Source organism: Diplotaxodon limnothrissa, linkage group LG20 (genome assembly GCF_057381915.1).
Source record: "Diplotaxodon limnothrissa isolate DT_005_m linkage group LG20, D_limnothrissa_male_GT1.1, whole genome shotgun sequence".
Taxonomy (NCBI): domain Eukaryota; kingdom Metazoa; phylum Chordata; class Actinopteri; order Cichliformes; family Cichlidae; genus Diplotaxodon; species Diplotaxodon limnothrissa.
In genome coordinates this window covers 21,488,967-21,507,848 of record NC_140615.1, presented here as the reverse complement: position 1 = coordinate 21,507,848, position 18,882 = coordinate 21,488,967, and the positions used below count along the sequence as shown (strand labels likewise).

Below are 18,882 nucleotides of genomic sequence, written 5' to 3'. Positions count from 1 at the left end.
CCATTACGTGAGTGTACGTGCGCGTTCCCCGAGAAGACCGCCCAGACGCGTTTCGCTCCAGAAACAAGATGCCTTCCGCGCATGCCCGCTGGTCGGTCTCAACTGCCGCTGTAGGAATAGTAAAATAGCCGTCTCAAGCAAACAAAGTGTGAAATCCGGATTTGACGGGGGCTTATAAACCCAAAGTGACACACAGAGAAACGCAGGAGGAATTTTATTTCTTAAAAAAATATATTCTGCTCTCTTTTTTTTTGGTCACCCAAGGACGGCAGCTACAGCAGGAGGAGGAGTTAGCGGCGTGTTTCCGCTAAGAGCAGGCCGAGACGGTAATCTATGCCGCCGCACTGAGAATTACAAAACAGCGGCAGACCAGTTGCCAGCTACTGCGCGAAATAGTTTGACTGAAATTTGTTTAATCTTCGAGGACTTTTGGTTGTTCGTATCGGGAGGCTAAACAACGAGAGAGTGAGTGGCAGCTGGACTGTCAGCGATGGAAGCTGAATTTCGGGAAATCGATGAAAACGGCAGCTGGAACGCCATTTATCAGGTAAGAGCTCTTGGCAAATTAAGGTGGAAATAATCAGACCGTAGCTGAAGCTGGTTAGGTCAATGTGTAGCTTACGTACAGTGAGGTGGTAGCTATAGTTTCTCTGGCTATATGAGTGTGTTGGTGTTTAGTTCAGTGCCTGTTCTTCCTGCTCGGAGTTATCCGATGATTGATACGTCTGCTCGGGTATAAAGGCAGCAGCTCAACGCTGACTGACGTCATACTTTTTTGGACGTACTAACTTATTTTTAATGATTTATTCTCAGTTTCGTCCACTATTTCCATTCCGCTGTTAATCGGAGGCTTAAATATAGTTATTATAAATGTTTATAATACATTACATAGGGGTATAACACCTGAAACCGAGTGAAATCACGATACAAACCTCCAAAATATCGTATCGCGGTTTTATCGCTCCCATACCATGATACACATGAGATGTAAAATGCCATAGGTAACAATTCAAATGGAAATGCATCACAATAATGGTAGAAACTTTCCTTTCTGTAAAAACTTTCTAAAGAAGCCACGTTCTAAAGAAGTTTTAGCCTTTCATAAAATAAAATTTAGTAATTTTTGTTGAATGGGGTTTGATTTACTCAAATTTAAATGCATTGTTAAGGGTTTTCAGTGGGGTTAATTTAGAAAAAATACATTACTGACAGAACAAATAACAAAAAAAACAAAAAAAACCCCCAACTGAAACCTGCTTTGAGCCAGGAATCCCCCTCTCCCAATATACTATGACATAAAGGATTCATTAGTCTGTTATATGTAACATACAGCTTCTATTTTAATTCTTTAAGACCATATCCTAAAACTTTAAATTAGAAGTACCCCTTTGGAATTTTTTTGTGAACTAGCAAAAGTACTGTTCAAAACATTTACCAACACATTAAATATTTTCTGTACATTGCCTGTACATTGTCTGCCAAACATGTTGAAGGCATTCACTTCCTCATTTATGATATGAAGTGTACTGTTTTTTTTTCTTTCTTTCTGCGTATAAGAAAATTTGACCTGCTACTCGAACTTCATGTAATCACCCCAAAGGCTCGTTTTGAGCCAGGAAATGCTCTTAATGGAGCTTAATTGTTATTCATAATCCAGTCGTGATCAAACAATCAGACCTGTTGTGGACTTTGGTTTTCTCCCTCGTGTCTTGTTATTCATCCCTGCTGAAGAAAATTGAATAAACTGAAACAGTGGAACGTGAGGTTATGGACTATGATTGGTCAGTGAGTCAAATCTCAATCATCTCTCTATTATTTACAAACATTATGCAGTGGCTGAAGTTAAAACCGTGTTGTTGTTGTTTTTTCACATGGAATCTTCTTTAACTGTTACATAATTCAAATAAAATAGAAAAAAAATCCAGTAGGCAGGGCTTTGGATTATAAAGCCAGACCAGGTGATGGTCCCTACAAGCCCATAGCTTCCATAACGGGATGTTTGTGGGTCCAGATGGGCGAAAGGCTGTAATAGCCTTCTTGGGAAACCGTTAACGCAGCCTAAGGTGATCCACAGAGAGCTGAAGCTGACAGCAAACTGTTCAGCATTGCCAAAAGCAGATAGGGTGACAGGCCCTAAGTGATCTAAAGTTGGAAACGGCTGCAGTCAACCATTAAAAATCCTTCCACAGGTTCCCCTACCTATGCCTTGAAACTTTTTCTCTCACTCTTTAGCTCTCTTGCAGTTATACTGCCTGCAGCTGAACTAAACAGTGTGTTTAAACATTTTAGGAAGAGGTGAAAGCAGAAGAGGTGGGCTTGGAACATATATATCATAAAACAATGAAAATGAATGTTGTTTCTTGTTTTCATAATAGTTGGAAATGAGAATTGACATTTAAATTAAAATTTCATTAGCCACCCTAAGAAAGGGTAGTCTAAATACAAGCTTTTGACAGTGTTCGTATTGAGGCAAATATAATCCTGATTATTATTGAAATAGCTAGAGGAAATTGTAAAAGGGTCATCAGCGAATGTCATCATTATTTGTTTGTTTGTCTTAAAGAATACAGCAGTCACACTCAGAGCTTTTTAATGTGGAGTGGATGTTTCTTTTGTTTTTTTTAAACAAAACAAAACAGAAAAAAAAAACCCTGCGAAAACACCAAAACTCTGCTTTAATGCTTGTTTTCCTCCTTTTATTCTGTTACAGGAGATTCGGCAGCAGTCGAGTGAATTCCCTTGTAAGGTTGCCAAATCACCTGAAAACAAGACTCGGAATCGATACAGAGACGTTAGCCCGTGTAAGTTTGTCTTTGCTTGCCTCAGTGTGCTGGACTGCAGAGTCTGAAATACTTAAATATTCCCACAACTCTCAAGGTGTTGTAGCCACTAAAATTACATTTAGGACCTCATTATATACTCATATACTGGTTTCATTTATCTAGGGCAGATATTTGAAAATGTTTTCATGTAATTAACTAGGGTTTTCAGTGATTTTAAGCATCACGGTTATGCCAGGTATTTATACCAAACCTGCTGTAAAAGGGATACATTACCTAAAACTTCACCTGCCTCTTAAAGCTAGCACCATGCAGACAGAGGTTGGTCACAGGGATTCAGTATTTGGGTAACTGCAGTAGAAACGTTGTCTAAATGCCCCTGAAAGTAGCAGATTTGTTTGTGTCCTGCCTGCCAGCTCTGGTTGCTCAGTTATCAAACCACATGTGCTTCAGGATATCTCTGAATCTTGCTCTGCCTCTGTGAACTGTGGTTCATTGCAAAACATTAAAGTGAGTAAGTAGAAGTGGAAAATTACAATAAAATCAAACACTGTTATGTTTTAAAAAACAACATGCTCACATTTTCACACAGCTTTCTACTATCTTTGCCACACCAAAGGGGTTATTCGTGTAAGAAACTATGAAAAGTTGTGGACTGGCAAATGTCATGTCATGGTAGGAACCTTTTTCTGATTCAAAATATCACAAAGGCACATATAAATATACAGCTGGGGTGATAATGCAACCTCATTTGAATACTTGAAGGTTAAGTGAATGCCACTGTGGGTCTCTTTGCTTGGTACTCTACCCGCAGTGTTGAAGGGTCTATAATCTCCTATTTATGTTTAAACATCTGTGGTGAAGTCACAGCATTATGCAGCATTATATAAATACCTAAGCTGGCTGGAGTTTCAGTAGGTACAAGAACTGTAATATCAGTTTGAAGTTAAGTGAAGGTAGTGTTGCGCAATAGAAACAGCCTTGCATCACTCTGACTGGCGTAGTGTTTCCAGCTAATTTATTACTGAGTGTCTCAAAAACAGCTACACAGGGTAAGATCAGGGAAAGGGGAAATTAAGTTGTTTTTTTTTCCCAGCAATGCTTTTAGTATCATTTATTTTTTAAGCGTTGAAATAAATGGTGAAATAAAAAGCAAACACAGAAACAAAAAAGAGAGGAAATAGAGGAAATGCTTATCTTATTAATATTAGAGCAGGGCGATATGGCCAAAAATATTTATCACGATATATATTTGAAAATTTGCGATAACGATATAACCGACGATATAATTGATGCGAGACAAAATACAACTCCACAACATTACTAGTGCAAAAAGACAACCTTCCATTTATTTTCACATAAACAAGAAGCTGGTTTTTATGTACATTAAAGCTTTATAAAAATTTAACAGTGCAAATGCAAATTCCTTGCTGAAAGTTTAACCAAAAGGCATTTCCAGTAGAAATGGGCTGACATATCCTGAGCATAACCATGTATAATATCCACTGAAGTTAAAAAGAGGTGCTTTGCAACATTAAACTGCAGTGTGCAGTATGCATTTTTCGGACCATAAGGTGCACGGGATTATAAGGCACATTAAGCGAAACAAAGCAGTCAGATAAATCAAACTTTATTAAACTCATTCTTCTTGCTTCCTCCACTTCTGTACCATTGATTCATTAATGTTGAATTCTCTGGCAGCTGCTCTATTCCCATGTTGTTGCAGTATATTAATGACTAGTGTTCGTCCTCCAGCTTCACTGTTTATGTTATGCTAACATAGCTGTGTCGCTAGCGATCACGTAGCACATCATTATATACCAGCTAGCCCAACTTCAGTAACCCTACAAACATCACTGCTGTTTAGTTTCCTGTCTTCATTTATGTTGGAAGTGATAGCAGAGCTGTACGTTTGATTTTTTTCAGAAATCTCTCAGTTAGAACATGCAATATCATGCTTAGGTAACTAGCGAAACTAGCGAGCTAACTTCCGCTAGCTTCCTGCTAACTTCTAACTCCGTTAAATGTAATAACTTTTGTTTTCATGGATGCCTGGAAGTTAAACTTTATAGTTACACCTGGTAAAGCAGCAATGCTGATCGTTTTATTAAAGATGAAAGAATTTAGACAGTTTTTAACTCTAAGTGATGCTGCAGTGTTGTTTGACCTGAAGTATACGGAGTTTAGGACCCAGATTACTCCCAGATTTAAGAGCATCTTAGTCCGACAAATATGACAATAACAACGGCCGCTTGCATGTTCTGCAAAAAAATGTGCTTTGTTGTGTATCTGACGGACAAACACCAAACCAGTTCCACATCACGGAAGTTGCACCATTTTTACAAACCAATTCTGGTTCATCTGTTTCACTCAACAATTGGCCATGTGCGTATGAAAACAAAGGCACCGCGCATGCGCGTTTTACTCCCATTCTATCGCGATATTTCATTTTCCTATCGTTGCCTAACATTATACCGGTATTACCGTGAACGGTATAATATGGCCCAGCCCTAATTAATATATGGTTATCCATAATCACACAGCTCCTATTTGTTTGTATTTTACATAAAAAGTGAGTGTATATACTGATGCACAATTCATTCATAAATATTAACAGAAATTTTTTTTTTTTCTGAATTGAGGATATAGCTTAAAAATCTTAAAGGAGCCACTGTTTTTTGTGAGCTTGATTTCATTAGCAGTGTTGCCCTCATTGGGACTTACTGGTGTCTTTGACCAAAATTTTGGTACTGTTACAAGCTGTGTGCTGGATATTGTGCTGTTACTTCAGGATATAAATCTGTGTATCTAAAATATATTCTTACTGGCAGTTTGGTGACCATACACAATGTTAAAGGTGCATGTGGATAAAAGCTGAATTTTGAAGCTTTAAAGTTAGAGTTTTGCCACCATCATAATGCTATGATGATTTTTGGGGAGCCAGAGTTGACCTTATATGGATGAAAGGGTGAAGGGCTGAGGTTACAGGTACAGTTTTTTTTTTTTTTTTTTTTTTTTTTTTTTTAGCAGAATCAATGAACTGTTAATTAATACAGTAGCAGTAAACACTCACCAAAAAGGAGCACAAACTTTGTGACTAGTTTGTATCACACATTAGTTATTAGTCAAATGATCTCCATTTAAAAAAGCTCAGTGACTGCAGTTAGTGGAGGCGTACATCAGCTACATGTAAATACACTTGTCAATCAATGCAATGACTAAGCTAACTCAATAACTCACTTATCTAAGTGAATGAGTTTCCTCTTTTTTTTTTTTCTACACCAAGTTGTAAATATATATTTTAATGCTGTAAATTTGGGTGTTTTAACAGGGGAGTCTTGTGGGAATTATTTGCTTTTAGAGTCAACCTCAGGTGGTCTCTAGAGGATCTGCAGTTTTTGCCACTTCTTTGTTTTCAGCTCTGGAAGTTTCCCTCTTGCTGCTGACTCAAAGAACACAAAGATACCAATTTTTTTCCAATATGTATTTTTTTGATCATCAATGTCTTTGTTTGTTTGTTTTGTTTTCTTGCTTGTTTGTTTTCATTTTCTATAACAGTTTGGCATTTAAAATGGGTCTAGTGCACTTCCTCTCGTGATTATCTTCTCACAGGTCACGCTGACCTCTTCTCAAAATCTTTTTACTGCTGGAGACTTTGCAACAACTGAAAGCCTCATGTCAGCTTCAGCAGATAGTCAGGTTGCGATGAACTTTCTACAAACATCCTGAACTAACAGCTGAACACCAGAGTTTCCTCTTTTTCACACTCAATAAGCCATGCAAAATTTTTTTTCTCAGACCAAGTTGCAAATAGTTACCGTAAATACCAACAAGGGTTTTCTTATTCCCCTTTACCAGATATGAAAATGAGGAACCTGAAAGTTTTTTATACTGCTAACCTTTTACCTAAAAGGTTATTTCACTGGAAATCGTAAATAGCTAATCTCACAATAGTAAACATCTTTAGTTTGTATGAAGATGCTTGTTAAGTGTTCCCTACAGCTGTTTTGGTTTGAGAACTGCATTTTTAGTCCCTGGTGGGTTGTGGCATTTAAAAAAAAAAAAAAGTTCATATGCATATTTTCATATTTCTTTTTTGTTTTTTCTCTTCTCAGTTGATCACAGCAGAATACGTCTGCAGTTAGGTACAAATGACTACATTAATGCCAGCCTAATAACAGTAGAAGAGGCACGGAGGAACTATATCCTTACTCAGGTAAGTGTAGAAAAGATTCAGCACTGAAAATTCATTATTTCCTCTAATTCAGAGAGACAATGACAGAAAAATCCAAACTTTTAAGTCAGTATTTTCTGATTGTATAAGATAATATAGTTTCCTGGTTGGCCTAATGACCATAATATCTTGTATTTTATAGTTACGCCTTATTTTAGGTCCTTGTCTGCAGCATTTTTAAAATGAATATGAGTTATTAGTTTGTTAGGCACACAGAGCTAAAGACGAGGCCACTCTAATGCAATAACTCAGCATGAAGTCCTCCCTTTATGAAGGTCATAATTCTTAGTTTCTGCTGACACCGTTTTCTTGAGGTTTTTATTTGGCTTTTATGATAAATTTAGAATCCTTTTGTTTGTTGTGCTTTTAAACGATGAAGGGGTTTCTTTTCATTCCACCCTCATTCTAACCTCAGTCGAGGTTTATCATGTTTTATCACTTTTAAGTCATCCTCAGCATCAATGAGTTGACCTTCTGGTTAGAGTGACACTGGGAAAACACTTTGACATTAGGGCTCGTTATACTTGCTGAGATGAAGTCACAATTGCAGGCACAAGTGCTGCTTTGGTCTTCATTCAACTTGTCCTGTGCCTCAGGTTTTTGTTTTTTATCCTGCTGCTGTTGGGTTCAGCCAAGTGGACATGAATATACCATTGTGTTGTTCTGCTGTTTATGTGGCTCCAAGTCAAAGAGGCAGCAATGTCAGCAGACGCTCTTCTGGGCAAAAACTGAGGTATTGCCAACCAAGGGATACAATCTTTAAAAGGTGTCCTGGGTTTGCTGGGGCTTCTTCACCCTGGAGGACCTTCCTGAAACAACTCACCTATGAGGTGCCAGGAGAACTCCTGGTCAGTTGCCTGAGGAGCACTGGCTCTACCCTGAGCCCCTCCTGCATAGCCACTCTCTTTATACTGTCTCTGAGGCTGAGCCCAGACATCCTTTAGAGCTTTGACTTTCTGCCTTTTTGATCTACTACCCACAGGTCGTAACCATAGAGAGAGAAACAAAGCTCATTGAAGATTGATTTAAAACCCCCCCCCCCACATAAAGTTAAATCAGTTGCCAAAAGCATTTAAAATGTCTTTATTCCTTCTCGCACTGAGAAAGCAAAACTTTTAAAGCACTTTGTGAAGCAAATATTGTCAGTTATTTACTAACAATACCAATATATTAAGCTGGTAAATGCTCCACATTTCATAGTGCACACATTGGAAATGGGCAAATGTAAAGACCCAAAGTGTCCAAGTCAAAGCACAGGGCAAAGCTTGGGGATGATCCCTGCTGGTACTAATGCCGGACAGACAATGAACTGGTGACAAGGCAGAAGGAACTGAGCAGGAACTGGGACTGAACTGATCTGCAGCTGGCATCTTTGAGCTGATAATGGAGGGTAGCTTCGGTGGCTTTGGGTCAAAGCTGATTTGGCAACATTCAAAGAAGTGTATTAGACAGGAGTGATCATGTTTCCTCTCCCAGCCATGCAATTACAACAAAACTGTATTACAAGACAGTTTGTTTGCAATACACAGAGCTTATACAATGTTATGTATTTACAAACAGCACTCAAAATTGCGTCTATATTTCCAGGCTATTTTTAGGAGTTTATAATGTAGATTAGATCAGTTTTTGATCCAAAGAAGTTACGCAAAGGATAAACATACTGCAGTCTCCCTCTGTAGGAAATTTCAGGGCAAGAGTGTTTATGCTGAAGACCAAATGTCTTAAAAATAAATGAATAAATAATAATAATCAGATGCCTTGGAAAGCTCTTTAAATAGATACTGTTTTATTGTGTTCTGTTACACTAAAAATATTATTTCCTGCCTTTTATATAACAAATGTGCTGTACTTCCTTTTTAGGGACCCCTACCAAGTACATGTGGCCATTTCTGGGAAATGGTGTGGGAGCAGAGGACCCGTGGTGTAGTGATGCTGAACCGGGTCATAGAGAAAGGCTCTGTAAGCAGCTGTTTGAGTCCTCACAATGTTTTAGTATCGTCATACCTTGTTTACCTTTGAACCTCACTGCTGTCCGTTACCCAGCGTGTAATGTGTACCTTCATGTCATTTTAGATTAAGTGTGCCCAGTACTGGCCAGAGAGAGAGGAGAGAGATGCCATCTTCGAAGACACCAATTTCAAGCTCACCCTTGTCTCTGAAGACATCAAATCTTATTACACCGTCCGTCAGCTGGAGTTGGAAAATCTGTGTGTAAGTTGTCTTCCTGCTGAGTTTGGTTGTAAAACTGTAGGGTTGGGTAAAAATACACCGGTGTAAAGAAAAGGGATGAAGTGAAAATGAGAAAACTTTAAAAAAGTGAAAACTTTGTAAACATAGATTTTAATTTAAAGGAACAATTTTCATACTCAAGATCATTAGTGGAAAAAAAAAGAAAGAAGAAGAAGTCAAGCCTGACGGTGAAGTGGAAATGAAGAATCAGGCCAGAGTTAACAAAAAAACGGCAAATTCACAGGGCTTGTCTTTATATACCCCCTGTAGTGGATTTGATCACTAGATTTACTGTACTAGTTTTTTTTTTTGTTGTTGTTGTTGTTTTTAGGCAATTGTAGGCGCTATAAATATTTGAAACTGTGAGAAATGGTCTACTTTCTAATGAGCTGCTTTTGCTTCTAGTCCTCTGTTGTTGTTGTTGTTTTTCTCTGTGAGGGTCTTTTACTGTGTAGCCTCTGTTTTTATTTTTCCTCCACTGGTTACTGTTCTGTGTAAGACTCAAGAACTGACAGCAACAAATGACATACACTTCCTTTTTGGCTCTCCAGCGAGTCTCTATTTCACACTTGGTGAAACAGCACTTCATCTTTGATGCTGGCTTAATTGTCACATCTACTAACGTGTGGTGCCAACATGCTAATGATTAAAAGGAGTGTCTGTTTATTCACAGATTAAAAAAAAACAAAAAAACATGAACGTCATGCTTGTGATAATTTATAAAAGAGGAATTTGCACCACATGGTATTCTACCCTACATCCAGGTTTAGTTTGGAATCAGCACTTTGTTTTGAGTTTTTCATTTCTCCTACATGTTTTCTCTCCAATCTTTCTCTGCAGACTCAAGAGACTCGTGAGATTCTGCATTTTCACTACACGACCTGGCCCGACTTTGGGGTGCCGGAGTCTCCTGCATCTTTCCTCAACTTCCTGTTCAAGGTGCGAGAGTCGGGCTGTCTGAATTCAGACCAGGGACCAGTGGTGGTGCACTGCAGTGCTGGAATTGGGCGCTCTGGGACCTTTTGCCTCGTGGACACCTGCCTCTTGTTGGTGTGTACAAACTCTGTTCTTAGGAAGTTATGATAATAACAAATTTAATCTCCTAGGAGACTGACATTTGCACAGGAAATTAACGCAACCTTTTCTTGAGAAGCTGTAGTGCTAGAACAACACTTGATTTTCAGATGAAATGTGCTAAGATAATGGGAATCCATTAGAACAAATTAGTTGTCTAAGCTGTCTTGTTGGAACACCTGGTTAGAAATTGGACATATGGTTAGGTTGTGTTAAAAAAAAAACTATTTAAAGTTGTTAGTTTGCCCAATTACTTTTTTAGATTCTAAAAATGGGAAACTGTATCAAAATGTCTAATTCCTAAAAAGTCAATTTAATAAGAGTATTGCATTAATGTTGAATTAAAGCTGAAAGTTTGAACTTCAGTAATATATTGACTGAAATCCACTGTTGTGCAGAAAAAAAAAGTGTCATTGTCCAAATTCGTGCAGACCTTACTGCAGACCTCACTTTTAGAACCACATCAGCAGCCCAGTTTAATTTTTTTTTTTAATCATTTAAGAAGTTTTATAAAGGTTAGAAGCTTTTTATTCCAGGGAGATGCTGAAAAAACCATCCACGCGTTTATTTCTACCTGGCTGGTTGTACTGAAACTCTGCTCAGAGGAATCTTTGAAAAGAAAGGAAAAAAAAAATCAGTTACTGAATGCAGCTGTATTTAAAAAAACAAAAATAAATAAATAAAATATAGAACACCTGCACTGAGGTCGTTACATTGGCTTTTAGTTGGTTGAAGAGGTGATTTCTTTTTCTTTTTTTCTTCTTTTTTTTTTTCAAAGGCCACCCTCAGGTTAAGTATTTCAAGCTGCTAGAACAGCCTGCTGAATCTTATTAGGTGTGCTCCAGTATTAGTATTTATAAACATATTTTCAAAATTCCTGTGTTTACCTGCCTTTCAGTCTAGGTCCTGATCTTGAAATTAGGAGCATTTTGCTTCTATTTATAGTTTTTCTATTGTTTTCAAGTGATTAGTCTTTTAATTTTACAGTTTTTTGTTATTTTAAAGAAGTGTATTTTGTTGGTGATAGCTGCTCTTATTTATTCGTGTGCCTAAATCTATTGGCTTAAGTTGTCTTTACAGTTTAGTGGCTGAAACCTCTGGTAGCTCACTCATTGTTCTCAAGTACAAGCACATACAGTTTTGTTTATTTATTTATTTTCTTGCTAGTGTGACAGAAGTCAGTACGCTCTTGCACACCTTACAGAGGACGTCAGAAACGTCTGTATTGAATGTTTTTGCTGCTGTGTGTAGATGTCCCTACGTAAAGACCCGTCTTCAGTTCGTATTCGCGATGTGCTGCTGGAGATGCGACGCTATCGAACGGGCTTGATTCAGACTGCAGATCAGCTTCGGTTCTCCTACCTGGCTATAATTGAAGGTGCCAAGTACATCAAGGGAGATACTTCCGTGCAGGCAAGTCCCTCCTCTCGTTTCTGCTCTGTCCTCTTAATGCACAAATTTTACTTGGTTTGTCTGTTTTTCATTAAATGCTATACCAATATCCACCTTTTATATTTTTATGTTTGGAGGGCTATGAGAGTAACTTTACCTGCTTCAGAATTTAAGTTATTGTTTTATTGTTGTTGTTGTTTTTTAATGTTATACTGGACCTTAGTCCAAAGCTTCAGTTTATCTGCTCTCTGAAACAAACTGTTTTAGTTTCTTGCTCCCCTTAATCCATCTTTCATTTGATTAGCTGTCACTGGTAAAGCGTATCGCGGTGGAGCTATCCAGTCTTTAAGTCTGACGTCATTAGCCGTGCCAGAGCCCAAACTCTGCTGCAGGTCCCTAAGTCCAGCGATCACTGCGGCATCACTGAGAGTTAAAAACTGTCTAAATCCGTTCATCTTTATTAAAATGATCAGCGTTGTTGCTCTACCAGGTGTAACGATTAAGTTTAACTTCCAGGCATCCATGAAAACTGAATTTATGAAATTTAATGGAGTTCTAAGTTATCAGGAAGTTAGCTCGCTAGTTTGCATCTAAATATAATATACCATGTTCTGACTGAGAGATTTATGAAACAATTGAAGACAGGAAAGTAAACAGCAGTGACGTTTGTAGGGTTACTGAAGTTTGGCTTGATGGTTTGATGTGCTATGTGATCACTAGCGACACAGCTATGTTAGCATAATATAAACAGTGAAGCTGGAGGATGAACGCTAACTTTTTTCCACTCAAAAGTTAACGTGAGGGTTCCCGAAGGTCCGGGACAAATGCAATCACATGGCAGGATGCTGTAAACGGACTGAACTTCAGTCGGGAGAACAACTGAGATAATCCATCACACAATACGATCACTGACTGTTTTTAGGGGCTTGTTGAGATTAAATAAAACAAGATACAAAGCATTAGAATATGTAAAAAACACAAAAGCCTTATTAAACGCACAGTAGTTTGGGGCTGGAAGCAGGATTCATCACGTCATCACTTAAAGACCGGATTCCCACTGAGATGACCATACAAGTATATCCCCTCATTGTACCAGTGTGTACGCTCACTGACAACATCTTTAGGTACATCTGTTCACCCACTTCTTAACAAAAATATCTAATCAGCCGATCAAATGGCAGCAATTTGATGCATTTAGGCATGTAGACATGGCCGAGGCGACCTGCTGAGGTTTAAGCTGAGAATCAGAATGTGCAGAAAGGTGGTTTTAAATTACTTTGAATGTTGTTCGTCTAAATATTTCAGAAACTTTTGATCCACTGGGATTTTTCCACACAATCATCTGTGGTTGCTGTCATCTCCGTATGGAGAAATAATTCCAGAAAGTTGTCAAATCTATGCCATGAAGAATCAAGGCATTTCTGAAGGCACAAGAGGTCCTTCCTAGCAAGGTGTTTCTAACAAAGTGGATAGAGTGAGAAAATGGATTATAGGTCATCTTTAACATCATAAAGCAAATGTCTTGATGCATGCTCAATCATCCAGGTAAGTAAATCCCAAAAGGTTGATTCTGTCAATCGCTACAACACAGAGCAAACACCATCCCCACAGACAGAGCGGCCAGAGAAGCAGAAGAACATCACTTCAGGAAGGCTCTGAGTAAATGTGGTTATCCCAGCTGGACATTTGTCAAAGGTGCAAAGGCGCCTAAAGAAAGCTCCAGCTGATCCAGGAGAGAAGGACAACTGCTGCCTAAGCAAAAACCCTTAGTGATCCCTTATGTGTCAGGAGTATCGGAACAGTTGAGATGCATTTTTTTCTAAACACTGCGTCTCCATGGCTTCAACTCCAAAACACACTGCGCCAAAAATTGGCCCAGCCCAAGGATCGGGTCCCCCGACACAAACGGAGTAATGTAGTGTACACTGTTAAGTGCCAGGAGGATTGCCATGATTTATACATAGGGGAATCCAACTAACCTCTGGCAAAGTGGATGGCACAACACAGAAGAGCTACCTCGTCAGGCCAGGACTCTGCAGTCTATTTCCACCTACAGGCCAGTGGACACTCTTTCAATGATCAGGATGTACACATCCTGGTCTGGGAGGAGCGCGGAGTCAAGAAGGCCATTTAAATAAGACGTCCAGATGAACAGAATCAACCCTTTGACATAAAGCACATAAACATCCTAAGAGTGAATGTTAGAAATCACTACTTGGTCGTGTGTGTGTGTGGGTGGTTCATTTGACTTGGAGTTCAAAGCCTGTGTCTGTTTTTTATAAACGGGTTTTGTTTTGTCAGTTATGAGAAACCATAAAAATAAATGCACTGAGTTTAATGTTCTCATTTAACTGGTAATAAGAAACATAATAATAATAATTAAGAAGCATACTGTGATTAGACTGATATAATATAATAAATATAAAGGAACATGCACAATATAATGAAGGTAAACTGGAGTCTCTGTTGATGAAAGGTCCCCTCTAAAAAAATAAACAAAACCAAAACATGCTGCAATATCTATCGATTTGAAATCTATTATTTTAGCTATTTTTTTATTTTTTTCCCCTCTTCAAGGAGTCATGGAGAGCGCAGTCCAACGAGGAAGATGATCCTCCCGAGTTCACCCCTCCTCCTCCTCTTCCTCCTCCCAGAGACCCTCAGAATGGCAAAGCAGAGCCGTCCTTTTTCCCTGAAGAGATCATCCGAGCAACAGAGACCTACAGTCTGGGGTAATCATCCAGATCACGTTTTGTTTGAGTTTATCTAATATTGTTAGGAAAACAGGATCGTGTGTCAGTGTTGATTCTAAAGCTCATAGCTCCGTGGAGCAGAAAGGCCAGGAAACATAATTAAATAGAGTGCAGTTTGAAATATGAGGTGTTGAATTCCTAAAATTAAATACACGGCTTTTAAGTATTTAACAGACACTACAGAAAGCTCTCTGTTGATTCGTGATCGACTTGCTCCATCCGAGGGAAGCATTTCACCAGTGGGTGTGTTAAGATGCCACAGGTGTGTGCTGATGCTTACAGGGCCTACAGCCTACGTACAACCTTGCAGATTGTTGTCTAGCTGTAGCTGTTTACTCTCAGCAGGGGGCAGTGTCACAAACAACTGCTCTGTGGACTACTCTCTAACAAAGGGTTTTAAAACCAATGAAAATTGTCCAGTGCAGCCTCCGTTTGTGCTTTTCATGCCACCCTTTTATCACTTGTTTTATTTGGCCCTTCTCGCTCTATGATGTTAACTCTTCCTGTTCAGGCCTACTTATCAATCAATAAGCATGCGACCTATGCACACCATCATCCCTGTACACCTACTTTTTTTTTTTTTTTTGGTTGTTGTTGTTTTTACACAAGCACATCTGTGTAGGTTGCATACCCAAAATCCTTCACACTGCATTTCCAACTGTGCAAAAACTCTGTATCATGAATCAAGATTAGTCTTGATACTTGATATCTTGGTTAAATAAATTTTACCCAGGCTCAGTGCACCATCTTGTGGCACATGTGGTATTACAGAAAGGTACAGCGTGGCCCTTTTTCACGTAGAGTTAAAAATGATATCTTTTCAATACAATACTTTGTGAATACAAGGTCACAGTGATTATTTCTTCACATTCTGTTGTGAATTTGTAATTTTGAAAAGGTTTCGTAAACATTTTAAATACATAAATTTAGAATAAGTACCACTAATCAAAAGGATGTTTTGCTCACAGTGATTCTTTGTACATATGCTGACCTCATTACTCGAAATTTCATTCATATTTGAAAAGAATGAAATCCTTATGCCCCACGTAACTGATTGGACTTTATGAGGTCAAAAAAGGTAAAGTTAGTACGTTGTTGTGTTTTTGTTTGTTTGTTGTTTTTGTGTTTGTTCTTTTCTCTCAAAAACTAATCTTCCAATTTCAGCTAGCAAGGAAGTCCATGTTTCTGTGGAAAAAAAAAGAAGTAAAAAAAAAAAGAAAAAAAAGAATTATTTTCTCATCTGAACCTTCGTTGTTTCTCATTCAGCTCCTCAGAAAAAGTTCGAAAAAGGATGCCAGCTGCTGACTCCCAGCCTGCTGCTGACCTCCAGCACGCTCGTGACGGTGTTGCTCAGTCCGACGGCCATTTGGAGATCCACGATGATACCTCCTTTCCGAACAAATCTGAGCAGCAGCCAAAGGAAAACTCTCCCATGCCGGGGACTTGGTCCCCACTACTAACCAAAGTGTGCCTGTGCACAGCGCTGGCTCTCAGTGCTTTCGCCTGCTATCGAGCCTATTTCCACTGATGCCCTTCTTCCCCGTCTCTCCACTGACGTTGCAAAGTGGACAAGGCTGACCAATCAGCCCGCTTTGACTCTGCTAGGGGGTGGATTGTTTGGTCTTCAGCAGATTCACTTCCACTGGTTTTAATTTTATAAATGCCGTGCGAGTGGTTGGCTGGCTGCCGACCTTATGACCGACCCAAACTTTCTTTCTGTGTGTCATCTTGGATGCTCAGGGCCTCAGTTTTTCAGGTGTCACATCCCAAATAATGTGTGCTGGCTTAAACGCAGACTCAGAGGGCTCTGCTGGTCTGTGAATCAGGATGAATGACCTATCAGCCCATTTTTTTGTCATGAGTCTCTTCTCTTATTTACCAAACGACACGTGAATGTGTTCTTCCATGTTATTAGTAAATCATGAGCCCGTTAGGATTTTGCTTTCTTTTCTTTCTTCTTTTGGTTAAACAAACAGATCAGAAATCATAGAACCAGATTTATGACCAGCCTGTCTGAAAATATGCCAGTGTGGGAGAAACCTTATTTGTTTTGTTTGTTTGTTCCTTTGCTGTTGGTCAACATGGATCCCAAGAGTAAAATGAAATCCAGAGCATGTTGGGGTGGGCCTTGAATTGTTATGTGACTCCACTAATAGCCTGCAGGTTGAGTACATACAATATATGTGTTTGTGTGTATATGTACATTTGTGTGAGTGGTAGTTTTTAAATTCTACCCGGTGAAAAATATTAATATAACATTTACAGGACATCAAATGTGAGATGTAGACCGGGTTCTCTCCTGGTATGTGACTCTTTTTTTTTTCTCTCTCTCCGTGGTAGCCCAAAAGTGACACAGGGGGAGGGGAAAAAACAACAACAACAAAAAAACAAGGTAGAGTGACGTGTCTCACTCTGTATTTGTAACGTCTGAGTGATTTCAACAGCTTGAGAACTTTTAGAAGGTTATAAACATTGGGCTTTAGTTCTAGTATCGCTCACAGTGGATAAAATGCGTAACATAACCGAAACAGAGTTGATTCACATTGTAAAATAAGTGAATGTGTGTTCAGTTGGTGGAGTGCCAGCTTAAAGACCGGAGATGCAAAGTAGCCAACGTCCATCTCTTTTCTCCAGCAATACAAATACTCAGCAATGTGTCGCCCTTTACTAACTCTCGAGTTTGAACGGGGAACCAGGGACTTTGAACAAACCAAAAATCAAACACCAGCACAGGGATGAAAATAATACACTGTAGTGATGATCCATTGTATCTTGTCGTGGCCCTGAGCTGGCGATATTGTTTTGTATGATTATTATTTCTTTTAGCATGCTGCATTTGTGAATCAAAAGGTTTATCCTAAGAAGAGATTAGTTAAGCTGCTAGCGTTCGTTTAACTTTGGGACTCGATAGCTGTACCTTTCTTTAGAATGTATAATTCTGTATTAGATACAGCATACAACAGAAGTGAGTATACCCCTGCGAACTTTTTTTAATGTTAAATTTGTTATTATTACTTTACTATTAGTTTGAATGCCGTTAGAGTTGTTACGTTACAAAACAAAAGACGCTTCACAGTAGAAACTCTGTGCAAAAGAAGTAAGCACACCTTTGACACATACCCGACACAGTCGCATCCGAATGCTTGGTTTTTGGGCTCTGGTGCGTATGTGGGGGAAAGGACATTAGCTGTGTTGTGATTTCTGCTACATTTCTGTGTGAAATGATCACTTGGAGAGAAATCAACAGGTGGTCTGTTCTCTTGTGTCGCTGCTCGTGAAGTGAAAGTTGGGCCGAGTCTAGAAAGGGTAAGGTGACCGTGACGAGCAAGGAAGATTCCAGTGGATGTTTATCCGATTGACCATTAAACGACCTTTAACCTGACAGTTCTCTATTTGCTGCTCAGTCACATTTTAATTGGTTACCGTTGCACTGAGTTTTTCATTTGCGGTGCTTTAACTATAGCTGGTTTTGTCTCTTTCACATGAGCTGACATTTAGGTGATATTAAAGAGTGGTGTACTCATTTCTTTTTATACTGTACATATATTTTAAATCAGGTTTCAGTGTGCTGAGTTGGGTTTTTTTTTCTGCTTTAGCGAGGGATTAAATCTCAGCACCTGTGCAGCCGTTGCACCAGGTTTTCCCGTTTTTTCTATTCTTATGCTGAGCTCAAAAACATGTATTTTTTTATTTACATTTGTTATTTTCCTTTTTAAATAAAAGAGAAAAAAAAGCACAGTTGCTGTTGATTTGTCCTGATTCACACCTAATCTTGTTTTCAGTCCTGAAATGTCTCATTGTATTTATATTTTGGACAAATAATCGCTGTGAGCTGAGAACTATGAGTCCTCTGAGGTTTCCTGCTTGTTGGATTGCTGTTGGGGATGATTTCAGAATCACTGGAAAAAAAGAAAATATGCACTCACTGACCACTTCACTAGCTGTACCTGTTCAACTGCTCGTTAACAGCAACTCAACGGGTTTAGGCAAATGGGTATGGCCAAGGCCACTTGCTGAAATTCAGACTGAGCATGAAAGTGGAGAAGAGAGCTGATTTAAGTGACTGGTGCCATACGCTGCTCAGAGTATTTCAGAACCTGCGGCTCTGCTGGGATTTCCCCCACATAACCATCTTTTGGGTTTACAGAGAATGCTCTGAAAACGAGAAACTGCCCAGTGTGTGTCAGCTCTGAGTGAAAATGAAGATAAAACTTTGCATGGATTCATTAGATAAATTACAGCTATTGCACAATTTAAAAGAAAAAAAAAAGATTTTGGCGGGGTTAGTTGGGAGGGACTCGCTAATTTTTCATACGATGACCCTATTTATAAGGTTCTGCATAACAGAGGAGACTAAGAAAAATTTCATAGCTTTATTAACTCTCAAAGAGCCCGTCATGTTTTTCAGACGTAATTTAAT

The 18,882-nt window shown here is 38.9% G+C and overlaps 1 protein-coding gene across 1 annotated transcript; it reads left to right on the top strand.

Moving 5' to 3' along the window:
• The first annotated feature begins 82 nt into the window (after nucleotides 1–82).
• ptpn1 (protein tyrosine phosphatase non-receptor type 1) lies at nucleotides 83–18,191 on the top strand. The gene is made up of 9 exons (XM_085344526.1): nucleotides 83–547; nucleotides 2,711–2,801; nucleotides 6,896–6,996; nucleotides 8,875–8,973; nucleotides 9,088–9,225; nucleotides 10,084–10,293; nucleotides 11,569–11,730; nucleotides 14,287–14,441; nucleotides 15,729–18,191. Exons 1-9 carry the CDS (start codon nucleotides 491–493, stop codon nucleotides 15,988–15,990), a joined length of 1,275 nt encoding a protein of 424 aa, XP_085200652.1. The 5' UTR covers nucleotides 83–490; the 3' UTR covers nucleotides 15,991–18,191.
• Nucleotides 18,192–18,882: the final 691 nt, after the last annotated feature.